This window comes from Chaetodon trifascialis, chromosome 9, assembly GCF_039877785.1.
Source record: "Chaetodon trifascialis isolate fChaTrf1 chromosome 9, fChaTrf1.hap1, whole genome shotgun sequence".
In the NCBI taxonomy this organism is placed as follows: Eukaryota; Metazoa; Chordata; class Actinopteri; order Chaetodontiformes; family Chaetodontidae; genus Chaetodon; species Chaetodon trifascialis.
Genome location: NC_092064.1, coordinates 7,088,045 through 7,106,590, shown reverse-complemented (window position 1 = coordinate 7,106,590; position 18,546 = coordinate 7,088,045). Strand labels below are relative to the sequence as shown.

The 18,546-nt window shown below is 42.8% G+C and overlaps 1 protein-coding gene across 1 annotated transcript; it reads right to left on the bottom strand.

Annotated features, from left to right (window-relative positions):
- Positions 1–320: 320 nt before the first annotated feature.
- LOC139336133 (solute carrier family 25 member 36-A) lies at positions 321–12,340 on the bottom strand. The gene is made up of 7 exons (XM_070970062.1): positions 11,888–12,340; positions 9,869–10,033; positions 7,734–7,811; positions 5,407–5,507; positions 3,769–3,835; positions 3,340–3,629; positions 321–3,251 (listed from the first exon to the last, which is right to left on the bottom strand). The coding sequence occupies exons 1-7, from the start codon at positions 11,926–11,928 to the stop codon at positions 3,058–3,060; spliced, it is 936 nt and encodes a 311-aa protein (XP_070826163.1). The 5' UTR covers positions 11,929–12,340; the 3' UTR covers positions 321–3,057.
- Between the last annotated feature and the right edge of the window lie 6,206 nt (positions 12,341–18,546).

Sequence of the window (18,546 nt, the reverse complement as noted above, 5' to 3'; positions counted from 1 at the left end):
TTGGACATATTTGTGCTTGCACAGTTCAGCTCTGTGGGAAAGCATCCTGACATGCTGAATGTGAGACAATGAGCTGTGAACTTGAGAATTTCACTGGTTTGTCAAGTTTCATTAGAGGATTACACCAAAGCAGCTACTGTGTATCAAACACTAACAGACTTAAACTCTCAGTAAGATTTCCTGACACTCAAATATACTTGCACTCTTTCACTTTATTAGCTTTTTGTTTTACAAAAACAAGTATGAGAGAATGCATAGACCGAGCCTCACTCACAGCGGGCTCATCGGTGACGACATGGGAAAAAACAAGGGGCTTCAGGAGAAGGCAACAATTTATTTAAAAAGATAAAAACAACACTGTTTGCAGCTAGTCTGAATGCATACACACTCCTACAGTCTCTTACACACAGGACACGACTGAATGACAGGCAGCTGTCATTGAAGCAAGCACACACAAAACACATACACGCACTTACTGGCACACAATGCAAACGTGTGGGTGCAAAAGAATAACCATGGGATGCAGGGAGAAATGCATCATATGATACAAGTGAACACGATGCATATAACCGTACAGATAAAGGGTAATTTCACCCCCCCAAAACAAATCTTTTGTGAATTAATGTGAAGTGACCCTTTAATGAGATAAGTACAATCAACTCACACTTCATGCATAGACCGCTGTCTGTCCTGTTTCAGACCCATTGTGAGCGCAGCAGCACCATGATACACAAACCTGCCTCTCACGACTGCATCAAGAGTGTGCGTTGATGGTACTGTGTGTCAGCATTAATACATCTCTGAGGAGATCTGAGGCTTATCTAATGCATCCTTCATGTGTGCCGTAAAACTCAAAAGTGTTCACATTGACGATCACGTCAGTAATTCCAGTGGAGAGCAGTATCTGGGGTCGTTTAGGGGCCGAGCACTGAAGCCGTTTCTGAAATCTCAAGTAAAATGGTGCTAAGAAAGCCAGCATAGTCGAGCTGCATATCATGCCCAGCACTGTCCTGGGTTCCCTTCCGCGGGAGCCGGACGTGCTTATTGTGGCACACGGCGCTGCAGTGTTTGAATAAGCTGTCAGTGTGAGGGTAACGGCAACATCTCATGCTGTTAAAGTGAGATGAGAATTTAGCAGTTTTTGTTGGTTTGTGGTGAAATTGCACACAGTTATCAACAGGCTGGTCCGTGTGTCATGTGATTACAGAAGGAAGGTTACCTCTATTGTTACTGGGAGCAATGAGGTGACGACAAAACACAGTTTTTGTCTTTTGTACTGTTTGAAACATGACATGGTAAAATGGAAAAACTCTAACAAAGCAGAGAACAAGTACCTCTCCATTCCACGAGAAGGACATCCAACAGCACATTAAACACTGACAAACAAAAAGGCGGTTTCGTTTTTTTAAACCGGCTGAAATGCAGTTATTTGTTTTCTCGAACAACAAGGGAAGGGAATCAACAAAATAACTCTTCTGTGTGTGTGCGTTATACTGGTCTATATTTAATCAATGTGCGCTTATGAAGAGCATATTCCTGGCCACTTCCTCCACACACCGGCTGAACTGTACAAGTTTCCAGAGTAAACTCGAGAGGATTGTCCTCGCCTGTAAAACCAGCCTGGATTCTCCAACTGATGAAAAGACAAAATGTGACAAAGATTCTAGAGAGACATTGAAAAGTGCTATAAGAACGACACCGTTGTTTGAGAACAGGTAACAACTAACAGGCAAATCCCCTCCCCGCTAAAGAAAATGCACTACATGTTTGCATTTCGCCTTTACTGGGCAGACAAATGCAACACAATCACGTTATGTAGGTATTTCATATATCTATCAATATTACCATTTGTTAAAATTTGTTAATGATATTTTTTTTTCAATTCACAACATCGGTCAGTGTTTTACTTCCCTGCCTTTAGTGAAGTTATTCCTCTGGGTTATTTACATTCCAGTAGTTAGACTGGTGGATTATATTCTGGTTTAGTTTGGGGACTTTTTAAGCTCCATTTAATCTTAGTGATTACTCCTCTTCCACACACGGCTAACGCAAACATGTACAGGTTCAGAGGATGATGTTGTTATCTAGCCTTGTCTTGTATGAGGCTGGCAGATATCCATCATGTAGGTAAAGAGCTGCAAACGCATGTAAATTGCTGCACTGTGAGGACATCACGACCTGCATTCGAAATGCTTTTAGGTGTTCACGATATGTAAAAGGTTCGCTAAGGGAGCCTCAAATCACACAGTACCAGTGTACAACTCTACATTTCTCCACCCTTTGTTGTGACAGGTCAACCAGAGCTCCGCCTCCTCCTGCAGCCATTGTGCATCTTCGTCCACATCGCATTTTCACACAAGGCACGTCTCCCACTCTCCTCCCTCCGCATCCTCCTCTGTTTATCCTGCCCCAACAAGCCTCAAGCACTGATTATCTCTCACTGACTTGAGAACCCTCGTCAGACACTTGAGCTCACTACTGATCTGCCATCTTGGTATTCTGGTCCTCTAGTGGCACTCTGAGGGATGCAGGGAATACTGCACGATACTAATACAATATTTCAAAAACAATCATCAGCGTGACAGCAAAGCCTACTGATGGAGGGGGTCTTATATCCTCTAGGTAGTAAGGATTGGAATTACTGTACTTATTATTAGTATTGTTAGAGGCAGAATATACTATAACTCAGGTTCTCTCTTCAGCACTCTGAATCTGAGCTTCCAGAGGCAACGCATGTGACCAAAGGGAGAAAAGGATGGAATTAAAATAAAAATAGGGCAACCATTTCTTTGTCAGTGCTAAACCCAGATCCCCAAACCAATGTGAGGAACTTCTTGATCCTCCTCCCTGTGCCAGACCCTTTGGTTATTAAACAAAACGGCCAACTTATTTTTTTAACAGCCACTCGCATCACTGTGACAGAGGTCGTCGTGCTGTCTCTGTCCTCTTCTGGTGAGCAATTTGCTGTGCTAGCTGGTGTGCAGTTGCTCTCATTCTCTTTTCTCCGTCTCCGTACAGGGGTGGGGTTACATACACCGTCGAAGTGAGGGGAAGACTTTAACCGTTCAGGAGGTAGACGACCAGCTCGTAGGTGCACATCATGATGGCGGTGTTGGGGATCTGTCGGACCAGGTGGGTGGTGAGGCCGCGGTACAGGGCGCGGTAGCCCTCCTCTTTGGGCACTGTTCTTAGAGTCTGGAAGAAGGAGTTATACTTGGTGCCCTCCTCGCGTAGCCTGGTGCGGATCACTTCTACAAAGTGAAGAAGAAAGGGGCGGATTTAGAGAGAGGAGCCAACAATGCAGCCAATATTAGCCAATTGCTAATCACAAACACCTACCATGAGGATAAGCGATAGATGTGGCACAGGTCTTGGAGGTGGCAGCAGCGAGCATCATCCCCACGAAATCTGAAGCATCTTTGGACGTCTCCTCCTCATCGTCCATGTTCTGCGGTGCCTTGGCCTCCAAGAGGCGCCGTTTGATGTTTTCATAGATCACAAAGTGTATCACAGTCTCTGAGATTCCGGCGTAGGATGCCGACATGCCCCTGTAAAAGCCTCGCAGGCCATCTGTCCGATATACGCGCCGCACGCACTCAAATGCACTCATCCTCCGCTCGCCTCGATTCCTGAGGAAAGACAGGAAAGATTACCTGAAAACGTGACGCCTCCGACCATTCTGGCATACAAACACATCAAAGGGCTTATGACTGTACATCAGCTGTGAAATCTGTAAAGCTCACATCCTGGTGGCGTTCTCATATTTACCTAGCATCCAGTTGCAGACGGGTCTTTATGAGCCATATTGGATTGGTTGCTGTGATGGCTGTAAAACCTGTGGAGGGAAAAAAATGACAGGATTACATTTTGATCAAAATCTAAAAACACTACTGTCAAGCTGCCAGTGGTAACAAGCTGTCCACACACTAACACTTCACTTAACACTTAAATGATCTTTAAGCTGCATTCATGTTGGTAGAGTTATGCAAAAACATTCTTTCAATAACATGAAATGTGGAGTCACAAAGGCAGCTTAGAGAGAAAGCTGGCCCCTCTACACTACGTGTGCTCGAAGGGGAGCAACTGAATGCAAACAACTGTAAAAACCTGCATGGTGATGAAGTAGAGGACAGACATGCAGGCACAGAGAGAAAGAGAAGAACCAGATATAGTAAGATGCACAGATCTGTGGTGAGTACTCACGCAGACCCAAGTAACTCCTCACAGATGCAGCTAGAGACCCCTGGTGGTGTGGGGGTCTCATGCCCTTGCGAGAGGAGAGCTATGGTAGAGTTAAAGCCTAAAACAGACACAGGCTTGTGTGTAGCAAATTGACCGGCATGCAACCATTTTACTTCCCATATCCCAACCTCATGTGAAATGATCATCCCTCACCAAGACAGCAGAAGGGACAGAATACAGCGGACATGTCTTTAATTTAAAAAAAAAAAAAAGAGAGAAAAACATTAACTGCTATGTCGCCTGCTAGAAGTGACAAACACAGGCTTGCATGCAAATGACAGCCTGACCAATACTGGAGTCTTAGTACATCCATTGTTAGCCATGGCAGCAGCCAGCCCTAACCTCTGCTGTAGGTGTCATGTACCACTGCACAGATGAGATTAATCGCTGCACCGTCGACACCTCATCACCTGCCAGTTCAGCTCAGTCGGGTCTCATATTGCAGAATATGTGGATTGCCACTGGAGACATATATACTGACGAATGCTGACCTTGACAGGGTTGTTGAAAGGTATGAGTCATGGTGTGCTAAAAGTGGCACCATGGTGAACTTGTCAGATTCACCCGTACGCTGTATACACAGACACGCTGTAGGTGCCTGACTGACCCACACTGCCATGGTGCACCACTCCAAGCTGGATCACAGTAACAAGAGAGCAGATAATCCACCCGTGACACACAAAGCATCAGAGAATAACAAAACAGTGCTTAAATCTGACCTTTTAACACGTTACGATTCTCATTAAGCTGTTTTAAGATTGCTGAGTTGGCTGTATATTTGGGCAAAAGGTGAGGCAGGATAAGCAGCTTGTTTCTCAATACACAGGGCCCTCATTGAGGGGTGGTGTACTTGGTTTGTCTCATTTTGTACTATTTCAAAAGACAAGTCCTTTGAATCTAACACAACACAAACTGGTTCTACCACTTGTTCTCCAGAGCTCAATGCAACAGCGAAAGGTTACAGCAGGCTACAGGAAATACATCACATAGGCCTGATTCTATACGTAACACCACTGTTCACCTCAGCTTACCAGCACTGAACCAGGCGAGGTCTTTTACTCAGCATTTCTGACAAGCATGATGGAAATGTTCACTTGGTTGTGGTATGTTAAAAAGCCTCGCATGGCGTTCAATGTCCACCTGTTACCCCACATATATAGTTACCTGCCATTCCAGCCGACACCATGTGTACCTGTGTGGAGTCAGGTTCCAACACACCGTTCAGTTTCTCTTTGGCAGTGGAGTAAGCAGCAAAGTAGATTGCTCTGTTGGAAGCAAAAGACAAAAACGGTACAGTACAGGCCGGTATGAGGCAGAACAAGTTATATATGCTGTGTTTTTGTGTAAAGATAATTAGTCCTAGGCAACTATGTGCCTACAGCAGCCATGTAGCTTATTAATTACATTACAAGTAAACTGTCCCCATGTCAGGTTCAGCTTAATGAGCTTTAAAAATTCATTAAGTGTAAAGCCAAGAGCAGAACCAACAGGCTCGGCAAATCACCCAGTTAGACAAAGTGGCTATTCAGTAAAAAAAAAAAAGCACATCTTCTCTTGTTTTCACTAATTAAAAAGGTCAGACTGATCATGTTCATACTTGTGTCTAAATGCAAGTGTGTTTTTCCTTGTAGCAGCACACTGTGCAGTCTGGTTCATTTGTACACTCGTTTGTTAAATGTGCTTAGTCGGGCTGTTAATGATGCTTGAAGCTCATCCGTCACATTATAAGACAGTGTTTGCTCGTGCTATGGTCTTTAAATGTGCGTCACACCACAGGAGGCCTTGTTGCCTTCACCTCCACTGCCCACTGCATCAGCGTTCATGCACGCCTGACACTAACAAAACACTCTACATATGCTTAGCACTGGCACCTGCTCGCTGCGGCATTAGCCGCTACTCACTGCCGTTAGCCCCCGCTTTGCTCCTATCATTACCACTGAGTGCTAATTAATGAACATGATTGTTAGAAGTTATGACCTAACTGCTGTCAGCAACTGTATTTCCACTTATACCAAGACGATGAATAAGTGGTGCTGCCATGTTCTGAGCTACATCCAGACTGATATGTTTTCATTTTGAAATGCATAACTTTTGCTTTGTTTAAACCTAATGTCCCCACTACTCTATACACTGACACTACTGTTTTAAGATCCCTTGGCTTTTGGAAAGAATGCTGACCCTGTCTAAGTTGAAAACTCTGCCTGTATGCAGTAGAAACATTAGCCCATATGCACACGTGAGCCCTGTCTTGAATTAACTAGCAGTTAGCTAGCAGTTGTTTTATCGTGCTACAACCACCTACGTGCACCAAATACTGGCCCATGCATACCCAGTGCATGTGAATGGTCATGTGATAGGCATTTTCAGGCATGTTAGGCTGAGCAGACATTATTTTTGGTACGTGCTAACACTTCTGTGGATGGAGAGCATTTGCGTTTTAAAACTTATTATTACAGATGCAGCCTGCACAGAAACTGCTAAGAAAGCCATGAAGGTGAACAGGACCTTAATGACCGTCTATCCCTAATGCTTCTTTGTCACCAAGCAACCTCAAGGAACTCTGTGATGGTTACATAAGACCAGTGCTCCCACAGCCGTGTCTCCTCAACAAACATGCATCCACACTTCACCTAGAAACTGCTGAACCGATATGTGCGCACATCAAATGTGATGGGATCAGCACATTTGCTGAGTAAGAACACCTGATGATGTTTAGTTCTGTCTTTAGTGTAAAGAACATAAGCTTCAGGTGTAATTGATAACGTTAAGGATGGCTGAGTTAATCTAAGTCATGTCAGCCAGAGAGCATGCATGATACCAGGACCCCAGAAATCACTCACCTTAATGAAAGCAGCCATTGTTAATGTTACTGAGCACAGCTGGCTTTTCCGGTTCTAACATGTTGAAATGTTTGTGGTGGAAAAGGTCTATTCCCAGCAGCCACCAGTGAGTTTGTTTAGCTACTCAGCAGTGGTAAAGGGGGTGGGGTGGGGGCGTATCACATGCTGCTGTCAAAGTCTGCTTTCCTGCTAAATGTTACAAATGTCAACACGCTGATATTCAATAGTTAACACCGTGCTGAAACGGTAATTGTAGGCATGTTAACATAATGTTAGCATTCAGAAGCACAGCTGTGGCTGACAAAAGGCTGATGAAAGTCAACGCCAAGCCTGACAATGTAAAGCTGATCCATGACCTGAAAACCTAGTAACAGGCCTGCATTTCAGTCACTTGACTAATCAGTGGTAAAACTCATTATATTCAGTTCTAAACACTAAATCCTGCATTAGTGGATTTATATGATATATTTATTTATGTATACTGACAGTGGAGAAACAATTTAATACATGCATAACTCTAGAAGATATTTAATTAGTCAGAGAGATAACAAGTAACAAACAATCTCTTCACCTGAAGACAACACTGATAGTTTCATACACACTGAAGAATACGATGAAGATGAAAAGTGAAGGTGACAGGAGACAGCTTACCTAGAAGGTGCCACACCCACCAAGTTTGGCCCCAAGCCCCTGAACAGAGAGCGGGGTCCTTCTTTCTCCAATATCAACCTGAAAGGAAACACACACAAAAAAATGTACATTATGACTCTACCAGCAAGACGATGTGCCGTGCAGGTCACCATGTTGTTAGCTCTCATGCAAGCATATGAGGACACATATGCATATGCACACAGGTGACGTACATTCAAAGCCTTAAAACTAACAGCGATCTAAGGACCAACAAACTGTCAGTAACCAGTTGTAAGCTGTTTGCCTCTTGCAACACTTGCATCGAGCACTGCAGGGTCGGGGGGGCCAACAGCTTGGCTTCAGAATTCAATATTAATACTATGTTAGATAAAATAAAGACTTTCATAATAACTTTGAAGAGGTCTGTTAGCCAATTAAAACTAGATACAGGCAATAAATATGGCACAGCCTTGCACAACAACAGGTAAACCAGTTTACAAGAAACAGCGAATGGCTGTCCAGTTCAACCAGTTGCAACATGCCAAGCTCCACATTTTTGTCTTCAAAAGCATGTGAGCTGCTTTACAAAAGGGCTACCTGAGAGCCAGAACAACATTACATATCTTCATTTTCTCATTTACTGGGCTTTGCGTATAGCTTTTTACTGTTTGGGTCATATCTAAATATTGGTGTTCCACTTTAGGCTTAGTGGGCCGAGGCTGGCCGGATGAACATTATGAAAATTTCCTGCAGCCTCACTAACTGCACCGTGTCCGGCAATGCTTGCAACATGTCAACAGGGTAAGGTGACTGGTTGCAAGCTGCATGTTCTTAAGTCTAATAACACGACTCCATACGTACTTTCTGGTTAGAAAAAGGAAATAAAGGATTTATTTAGGATTACAACACCGGCCTGCAGAACAAAGTTTCTACTGCCGTGATGACTGGCACTTCTTTTACATGTGGCTGAGTTGAGTGAGTTGAAGTGGAATGGTGCCATCAAACACACTGTTTCCAGACGCTCCAAGCAGCCAGGACACGACCTCTTTAGAAGAGACCAGGCCATTCTCTTCCTCGTGGAGCAGATCTAATTTCCTTCAACATCACAACTGGCAATCTACCAAAATCAGAGAGGTACTTGACGAAGTAGACGTAAAATAAGATAAGGTCTGTTACAACAGACACACAAGATGGTTGAGGAATCAAAAATGGATGAAAATCTCACAAGACAAAGAAATAATAATAGTTGGATTTGTAATCAAATTTCCTGCTTGGCTAAAGTGACTGATTTGTGCTCCATGTACAGTTTTCCAAAAGCTGGGTTTCAGGGAGTAGTTGGCCTTGCCATCTGGGACATCAGCCAGATCAAACAACAACAGCAACAACTTGGTGCTTACTGTGGACAGAACCGGGGCTCTGCATGCAAACGTCTCTGCGAGAGCAGGGGGGAGGAACTGTCTGCTACATACACGAACCGCCCCACTCAAACTAAAACCAGAAGCTACCAGTTTTCACTGATATAATCTACACAAAAGAAGAAACTAGCAGCTGACCTTAGAGGATCATTAAACATGGTTTTGGTGTACTTTATGGTCATGTGCTGCCTCTCCTCTGTCTTTCCATCCTCTAGTCTGTAGCCTAACTTGTCACGTAAAAATTGCACTGAATCTTGTGGACTTTCTGGCCAAGATGACTCCCAAACCAGCACCTCCTCCCTCTACCAGTGGTAACTGCCAGGCAGTGAATCCCCATCTGCAGTACGAGGGAGGATGAATGAGTGAATGAGAGACTGATTTCTGTGTGCTACACTCTGTCTAAACCCAGAGTCTGGTGTGAGAAATATTCTTTATTTTTATCTAGATTTGTTTCCAGGGAGTTATCATTGGCTTTATATAGAGACTTTGCTGTCGTAAATATTGCTGCTGCTGCCCCAGAAACAATATTTTGTTATATTTAAGATATAAATTAATTCTAATCCTGGTCTGGCATTAATTATTTTAAATATTTTTTCTTACGTATCAATTATTCCATGAGAGTATCAATACACTACCCAACTTACAAAGAGTATATCAATAAGCACAGAGGTATCAATAACATCTTGACAATACCCATCCCTAGATGTAAAACATGACAGATCAATGTTGTTGAGTACCCACTTGAGGAAATGCAGGGGCCCTGGCGGGGACACGCGGGCCACACTGGCCCCATTGACAGTGCTGAGCTGAACCTCAGACACGTAGAGGGTGAGGGAGGACGATTGCAGACGAGTCTTCACGACTTCCAGTGGACAAGTCAATATGGCTCCGACCGTGCCCCCACATCTGGCAGAGAGACAGAGAAGGAAAATGTGGAGGTGACACAGCGAACCATCACCAGCGTCAGCTGACAGACCAAGATTGATACTGAATGTCCTTTCCTGATGTCAGCAACAGTCAGGATGGTTGTAGGTGTGCAAAGTCTTGATTTTCTTATATTAATAAATTAGCCGGTGACTTGGTCATGGGAATTCTAACGATCCCTGGCATGCAGACAACAAATGGCACAGTGTGGGAACAGAGAGCCAGTCAGGAATGCTTTGTGCTTTGGGGAACCAAATTCCAAACTCACCACGTTCCAAACTCATCGATGTATGCATTTTCATATAAGAAAGCACCAAACAGAAATCAGATGACTTTTGAAAATACTTAAGCAAAATTGAGAGTAGGGGCCTACCATTAGAACCATGCAGCTAAGAGAGAAATAAATGCTAATAGAGTTGTTTTATTTCTCATTTCGGTGCCCCATTTATCAAAAACGACATTTTGACAACTGTGAACTGTGAATCAAAAGTCTTTTTCAAAAAACTAGTATAACAGCCAAGATCTTAAGTATAATTCAACATCATGTGCAAATAATGTGCAGCATCCAGGGCATCAGTTTATGACCTGCAAAAGCATTTCAAGAAGGAAAGCTGATCAGGTAAAAACTGTACGGAAGACCAAGAAGAGAGAACACAAAAACATCTGCACGGACTACGTAAATAAACACTGAACCTGACCTGACTGTACAGGGCATGGTGGGACCAGACTAGAGGACATCAAAAGCAAAAGCGACAGCAGTTATATTTAGTTAAGGTTAATTTTCAATCAGCACCACAGCAGAGGTGGAACGTCCTGCCAACACGGTTTTTGGCAGAGCCTCATCGCTGTCAGATGGCTACTGTGCAAACCAAAGAAAAAGCAAAACATTGACATAGGAATATCATGCATGGATGGCGAGTCACATTTGATCTCACTGGGATCAAATGTGACTGTTTATATTTAGACTCATACAAGCAGAAGCACACTTAATTTTACAAGGAAAGGATCACAGTAAACTATAGGTCTCATTACACGGAGAGTCTGCTGGAGGGAGGATGTAATGATTCTGTATAATTTCATTTTGCTACGGGTCTGTCAAAACGCTGCTGTCGCGTTGTTTCACCTAATTTCTGACGTTGCACGGACAGTTAAACATGGCTTGTGCCATCACAACCTTTCTATGCCAGTTTCACACTGCAAATTCGGATTTGAGGAAAATCCGTCCACCTTTGGCAGACCAGTATGACAGAAGAGACTAGACTGCACTCCACTGTGAAACAATTTGATCTAGATGTTGCATCAGTCACATCCGAGCGTACCTGTTTGTATGTGGTTTCTAAACACAGTTCTGAGCGACCTTTAGTGGCAGTCTGCCCACGTTTGTTTTGATGCACGAACGCGATGGCCGACACACGCAACGAAAGTAGGCTCACTTTTAACCCCGGCGGCTTCATGGAATGTCGACTGCACACACATGTGGCTAATGTTCAGCTTCGTATTTCGCATTAAATGCCATAAGTGCTACGAAGCCTCGCGATTAATAACTTAGAGAGCACAACCCAGTCATTTCATTCATACACTGATATGTCATTGTTACTTGTGACATTGAGCGTAACTCCCACGGGTTCACATGCATGACTAAGATCTGTTCGCGTTTACAGTCATCTGACACACTACCGCGGATCTTCATGTTAACATTATATCACCAAATCCCAACACCACGAACGCACCAATACTAACACCCCATTATGTGTAGCCATACTGGCTAGCAACGACAGTTAGCCCTGAGCTAGCTAGCGCAGCTCATGCACGTATACGACATTAGAACATACTCACCCTCCAGCAAACAGATGAACTAAGGTATCTCTTTGACTCATTATGTATCATATTCGGGAACCGTCCACGGGGTACCACACGGGGATAATTGGAGGGGACTTGAAGACAGAGGGGGAAAACGACCCCGACCTAGCCAGCAGATGCTACTCAGTACGTCTGTGCAGTGGTGGAGGTCAGTTGCCTGGAAAAAACGAGGGTATGTAACCGCTAACTTAGCTAGCTCACGTTAGCTTCCAAAGCTAACGGGTTTCCGGTGGTAAAGGTCGATGTCAGGGCGACAGGTCTGCGTGTCCTTCTTTTGAAGCGGGATAATGGTTCACCATAGTGTGTGTGTCTTTAATATCGGTGAATAATTCCAGTCTTGCAGTAATAACAACAGATGCGGACACGACTCGGCCTTATTCACGTTGACGTGCCTTGCCTTTCTGAAAGTCCTGTGGGTCAGATCGCAATGTTTATCGTCGAATGGGGAGCCGCAAAACAGAGGCGGTGATTGGCTGAGGCGTCCTGTAAACCCGCCCCATCACTACTCTTTCACGTGATAGCGCTTTTATTTTGAAAAGCAGATATCATTAGTCAGGATGCGGCGGGCCTGAGGTCGGAGAGAAGCCGAGCTGATATAACACTGCAGAGACAAAAACACTTACTTTTAACTTACTAGGTTACAGTAGACATTTAATCAAAATTAATCACACTGTGCTCACAGACCACGCAGTAGCCGAATATATACTGGAAGGTTGTGCAAGCTACATAACTACTCAATAATCTTGTTAAACACTCTTCAATAATACAGCGGGTGCCTTTTGCTCTCAGAAGATGACTGCATAGCTATGGTCCTCTATAAGAGGATGTTTCACTCTTCATTCTTTATTACATTACATGACAGTGTGGGTTAGCAAAGACCTATTAACACGTTGATTAAAGATAGATCATACAGTGGGTGAAGGATCATCTCCCGTATTAAATTCTGCCTGACTTAAATTTACCTGACTAATTAGCATTCCTATTAGGCTGGTTTTTGCTTGGTCATGTTGCCCCAAGCAGACTCGCACAATTTCCCAGTAGTGTATAGTAATTTGTATGTGCTATATAGCCCATTTATCTTAAGGAAAGGGGCCTTTCTGTGTGGAGTTTGCATGCTCTCCCTGTGCTCACCTGGGGGATCCTTCATAAAATGGAACCCCCCTCTAAAAAACATGCATGAAGATCACCACCTGACCAATGGTGACAATAAAGAAACTGGGTCCCCGGGCGCCAGTCAGCTGGCAGCCCACTGCTCCTGGTCTACCGCAGAGGAAGGACTGACCAAGGATGGGTCAAAAGTGGAGAAGAATTTCACCAAGCATGGCGTGTGTGTTGCATGTACTGTGTGGCGTGACAAATAAAGGCTGTCTTTCTTTCTTTCTTTCTTTCTTTCTTTCTTTCTTTCTTTCTTTCTTTCTTTCTTTCTTTCTTTCTTTCTTTCTTTCTTTTGTATATGCTATATAGCCCATTTGCAGTTATAATGTCACATTTCTGTATGCTCAGCGGTCTAGGTGGTACAAATATCTAAGCACTAAACTCTCCCATGGAACTATGTTATGTAACACCAGTGGACTTGGAAGGAATAGTGTTTTTAAAAGAAAGGGCCATTTGTTGCAGCCTGTAAATTGCCTCTAAGCTCATGTATGACACACATGATCTGATGAATATAAACACTGGGGAAAAAATGTTGTTACCCACAGACTGACTCAAGTGTACACAGAAAATGAGGTTTTCCAATTTGGGCAGGAGAATAAAATCCATACGCCACTTAATTTCATAATTACAGATGCAATTTAAGGCCAGATCATGTGCCACAGATTTTCACATAATCATGTTACTGCCAGACTGTATGAAAGGCAAGAAAGGCACGAGAGTGCTTGGGTCAGCAACCCAGACTGGCTTTTCTACTGGGTTCTCTGACAATACAAGGCTGCAGCAGTACTATCAAAGCACCTTTATCTTCAATCAACATTAATATGCATGACATGAGTTGAGATATTGAGCAGGATAAGCAACAATTTTACCTGGTTGTTTTACCTGAGGAAATCTCAGGGAATCATTTAAGCTATTGGGATTCATCCCCTGAGCACCACAGACATCTGTGCAAAATATCATGGCAATCCATCCAATCGTTGTTGAGACATTTCACTGTCATCCAAAAAGGTCAACCTGCTTCGGTGCTAAAGGAGAAGTCAGGATCATTAAAGTAAATTGGGTTCATCCATGTAAATGAGACATTTAATTCTGGAGCAAAGTGGTGGACTGACCAACCAACCAACCAACCAACCAACCAACCAACCAACCAACCAACCAACCAACCAACCAACCAACCAACCAACCAAACAGCCAGAAGACATTGCCATCCTTGGAGTGGCTAAATAACCTCTTGGTTGTCAGTGATAATCAGTCTGGCCTGGTATTCTCCAGATAGCATGCAAACAGATAATGATCCACTCCGGCCAATATCCTGTGTAGACTTCCTCTACCATCCACTGTACAGCCACTGCTTTAATGATGCTAATGCACAGTAAGGTAGTTAAGCTGTTATTCTGTCTGTGTGGGTACTTATTACCATCTTTATGTGACCGGGCCTGCTCTCACAGCCAGGTTCCGCTCTTGCTTGTGTTTAGCATAGCAAATGGGATTTGTTGTGTCACTTCTAGCAAATTCTATTTAATGGTAGGGAGGTCATGTTCCCAAAAATCAGTCTATGCACCAGATACTTGTGAGATTAAAGTGTACAAGCCCATGAAGCCAAACGGTATAAACCAAAGCAAGCCAGGTGCAGGACTTGCAACACAACGAAATTGGGTTTGTTTTTATGAGAGAAATGGCAACATGAACTCTGGGTACAAGAGCCGGAGGTGTCTGTTTGTATTTTTGGTCTGCTTTGCCTGGTGTTTGCTTTGGCTGGCAATGCAGAGGCCAACATCTTGGTGTCTTCCACTAAGGCCTGTCTGGAAATAGTCAAATAAATGTTAGTCTGAACTTTTCGAGCAAACACTCTTGGTTGGCCTCTGAGCACAAATAGGATGAACGCCAAAATTTAGCAGCCAAAGCATGTTTGGACAGTGTGGACATACTGTACTCAGGATATGTTTGTCTGTTATTTTTAAGGTTTGGGAATGATAAACTTCATTGCTTTTGAATGCCTAAAGCCAGATTATGTACTGCTGAGCAATACAATATACACTTTCTCAGTTCAATACACTCAGGAGTTTTGCTGCTACAGCTGTGCTTAGTCTGGTATGACCAGCATGTTATGGTGGATAATGTTAGCCATTGTTTGCAAGCTTCACCTATTATAGCAGACACCACTAGTTCACTTCACTGACTTTATGACTCTTCTCTACTTCAACTTCTCAACTTTTAGCATTTAGCATTATCTAAGAATAGTCACTTTGATCCACAGTGGTTGCTGTTCAGTAAAAGTTATACAGTCTTCCTTTAAGTTTTTCTGCTTTTCAAGCTTGTTTGTGTATCTTTGATTCATCCCATGATTATTCTAAGCTCCTAGAATAAGGAAGACCAATTGTGTTGGCTTCAAAATAATAAACTTGTCATGAATATGTTGTAAACACAACTGACAAGATTGTGTCTCTTTGAGTCAACCACAGAGGTTCCTGTTCCCTCTATATTAGGGAAATGTGTAGCTGTGAGGTGACCATATTAGGGTGCTCCCTTATAAAGAAAATGATTTGGGGAATCCCTCACTGTGAAGTAATCCCTGGCAAGTTCTATGTGCCCCAGTTGCCATATTAGGAGACTAATTTATATACATCAAGGGATTTTTCAGCACTCAAAGACCCACAAAATCCCACACACAATGTACAGCATTTTAAAATGCCAAAATGTGTCTATTTTGTTCTTGTGTTTCATTTCCAGTTACTGGCACCATGTGGCCTGTGTGGTTAGAAATGTGGTTAGTTATCCCTCAGGTCTGAAAATATGCACATGTATTCCCTCTGCAGAAGGGTGGTGACAGAAATGAGCAGAACAGCTATCGGCCATTTTCCTCACCATCTTGCTGAAGGCCTGGAGTTATTAGTTAATAATTAGCTCAGATAATTCCTCTCAAGGAATTCTGTGTTAAGTCCACACCAATCTGGTTTCAGAGCTAAACACAGTACTGCCAGAGCTATTACTCTGGCTACAAATGATACTGTATTTGCTGTTGACAAAGGGAAATATCACGCTGCCCTCTTTGTAGATTTTGATACTGTTGATCACGCTATGCGCCTACAGAGGCTGTGTGAGGTTGATTTTAAGTCCTGTAAATGTGCTCAGGATGTCGTGTGTTTTGACAGCACTGTGTGATCATGGGAAATGATAGTTCTGTATGTTAACCATTGTCAGAAGGGGTTCCACAAGGTTCAGTACAATTTCTATGAACAATATTTCACCTGCAGTAACTAACTGCAGCGCCTACCTTTATGCAGATGATGCAGTTCTGTTAGGGTCTAGCAGAATCCCTCTCTCATCCCTTGTGTTTCTGCTACCTATAGGCTGTGTGTGTGTATGGGTGTGTCTGTTTCAGACAGGGCATTGTCACCTACTTTCCTCCTCCTGTGTGCTCACCTGCTGCCAATCTACTCATCAGCATGTACCTGTAGGCTGAGGTATGTAAACTCCAGTCCATTACTCGAATTGTCACCAGACGTGTGTCATAGCGGTGCTACGTTTGGCCCTCCAGTCCTCTGCAGTTTCCTCTGGCTGTCTTTTAACCTGCTTAATCCCATCTTATGCTTCAGGTCCACTATCACCTGATCCTCGTCAGTCTCCATTGTTCTTGCTGAGGGTCTCAGCCACTGCCTGCCCTGTTCTGCCATTTCTGCTCCATCGCTCCGAAATTCCAACACTAACTGATCTTATAATAAATTGCTCTTGGTTGAACTTTTACATGATCTCTGAGTCTGTTCTATGTTTGAGTAATTACCTAAAACTTAACAAGTTCTGTATTGCTTTGCTAATACTGTACACTCAGCCCCAGAAATCCTGCAAGATGAACTGTAAAGTACACTTTTTAATTTTTAAATTAGTGCTGAATTGTAAACAAGACTAAATATATGCTATAACCTATATCTACCTATAAATATATATAATTCAGTACTGGTAACAGTTATTGTACTCAACATGTTGTATGAAAAGGTTGGATGGGCAACTCCTCCTATTCAATTATCAAACCTTAATGGCAACATGCCATCATATGTCACTTCCTAATGAAACTGGTACAATAGTTAGTATTTGATCCGTTCAGGTGATCGGCTCGTGCTTGAAGACATACTACTGCACACATTGTGAACTGTGTACTCTTGTTGTTTGTCTTCTTGTTAATTATTGTGCGTGTATTCATTCTGTTTTTACTATACTCTCAACATCAATGGAAATGAGGGCATGGCCTCAATGATTTAATAAAGGTTGAATGAATAAATGAAAAAAGTACCTGTCACATGTGGTGGGTCAACACAGGATCAATGATCAACCATTTTTTATCATCTGAGCTACTGACGCAGTACATTGTTGATGAAAAATAACTCCCCTTCATACTAACTTCCTAACCAGCAGTTGAGTGTTTATGCAGGTTATTTCCAAGTATGCATGCAAAAAGGATTATAGAGCACTCAGTAGTCATACACACTTTTATTCTGAGGAGAAAGGATCAATGCTTCTTTTTGTACACACATGAAATCTATTAGGAAAACATAAGTTAATCTTTGACCATCTTTGTGTAACACGTGCCCATGGAGCTGCAGTCATTCCAGAGATACTCATGCTTTTCTCACATGTGCCCTGGCATCTATTGTGTAGCCACCCGGGACCAATTTCCATTATCTTGGTTCTATCCTCAGATTAAACTTGACCTTCTTCAGAGGTACAACATACACAATTTTGTGAACAGCACAAGCTCATTGCTGATATCTTGAAATTGAAATGTGACCTGTGCTGAGTTTCAAGGGGGAAAATTTAGGATTTGACTAATAACAAATAAACTACAATGAACAGCAGAGTATGTAACTGAAAATTAACGTAATTCATGTATCAAGAGATTGCACTTTCATCTTTTTGGTCATTGTGGTCATTTTGTAATATAACTCTGGATAAAAATAAATGGCATAGCAGCCACCCTGTGAATCCAATGACATTTTTCTATTGTAGTTGCAAAGAAGACAGTGAACAATAACAAGAAACATTTTGTTATATGGACTATTCCATTCTTATACTGAGAAAAGAAACACAGGGTTATTTGAAAAAGCAGCTACTAGGCATGCTCTCGCTGCAGGCTGTAGAAATAATACAAATCAGGATCTCATGATATTCACACAGGTCTGGCTGCCAAGCATGATTTAGATTCTCTCAAAATTCTATAAACACAGCATTACTATTGGACTGCACTTGGGCTATAGCATACTATAAAGAGCACACTTTGGGATGTAACACATACATTTCACACACTCTTACACTAAGCTTCTTAAAGTCATCAGATGAAGTCTTCCACATGGTAACACAAACACCCACACACATGAACATGTCTTCTACAATCACTCACATCATCCTTGTCATCCCTGTCCCATGACTTCTATTGGTGCAGACTAGAGTGGGAAGGAAAAAGGTCAAGTTAAGTGGTTGCACGTTCA

Excerpts from the sequence above, each read along its gene's own strand:
- LOC139336133 (XM_070970062.1), bottom strand. The coding sequence starts at position 11,928 with ATGAGTCAAAGAGATACCTTAGTTCATCTGTTTGCTGGAGG. Across the intron at positions 7,812-9,868 it reads GGGCCCCTGCATTTCCTCAA|GTTGATATTGGAGAAAGAAG; the intron begins GTGGGTACTCAA and ends GTTTCCTTTCAG. Across the intron at positions 3,252-3,339 it reads ATCTATCGCTTATCCTCATG|AAGTGATCCGCACCAGGCTA; the intron begins GTAGGTGTTTGT and ends TTCACTTTGTAG.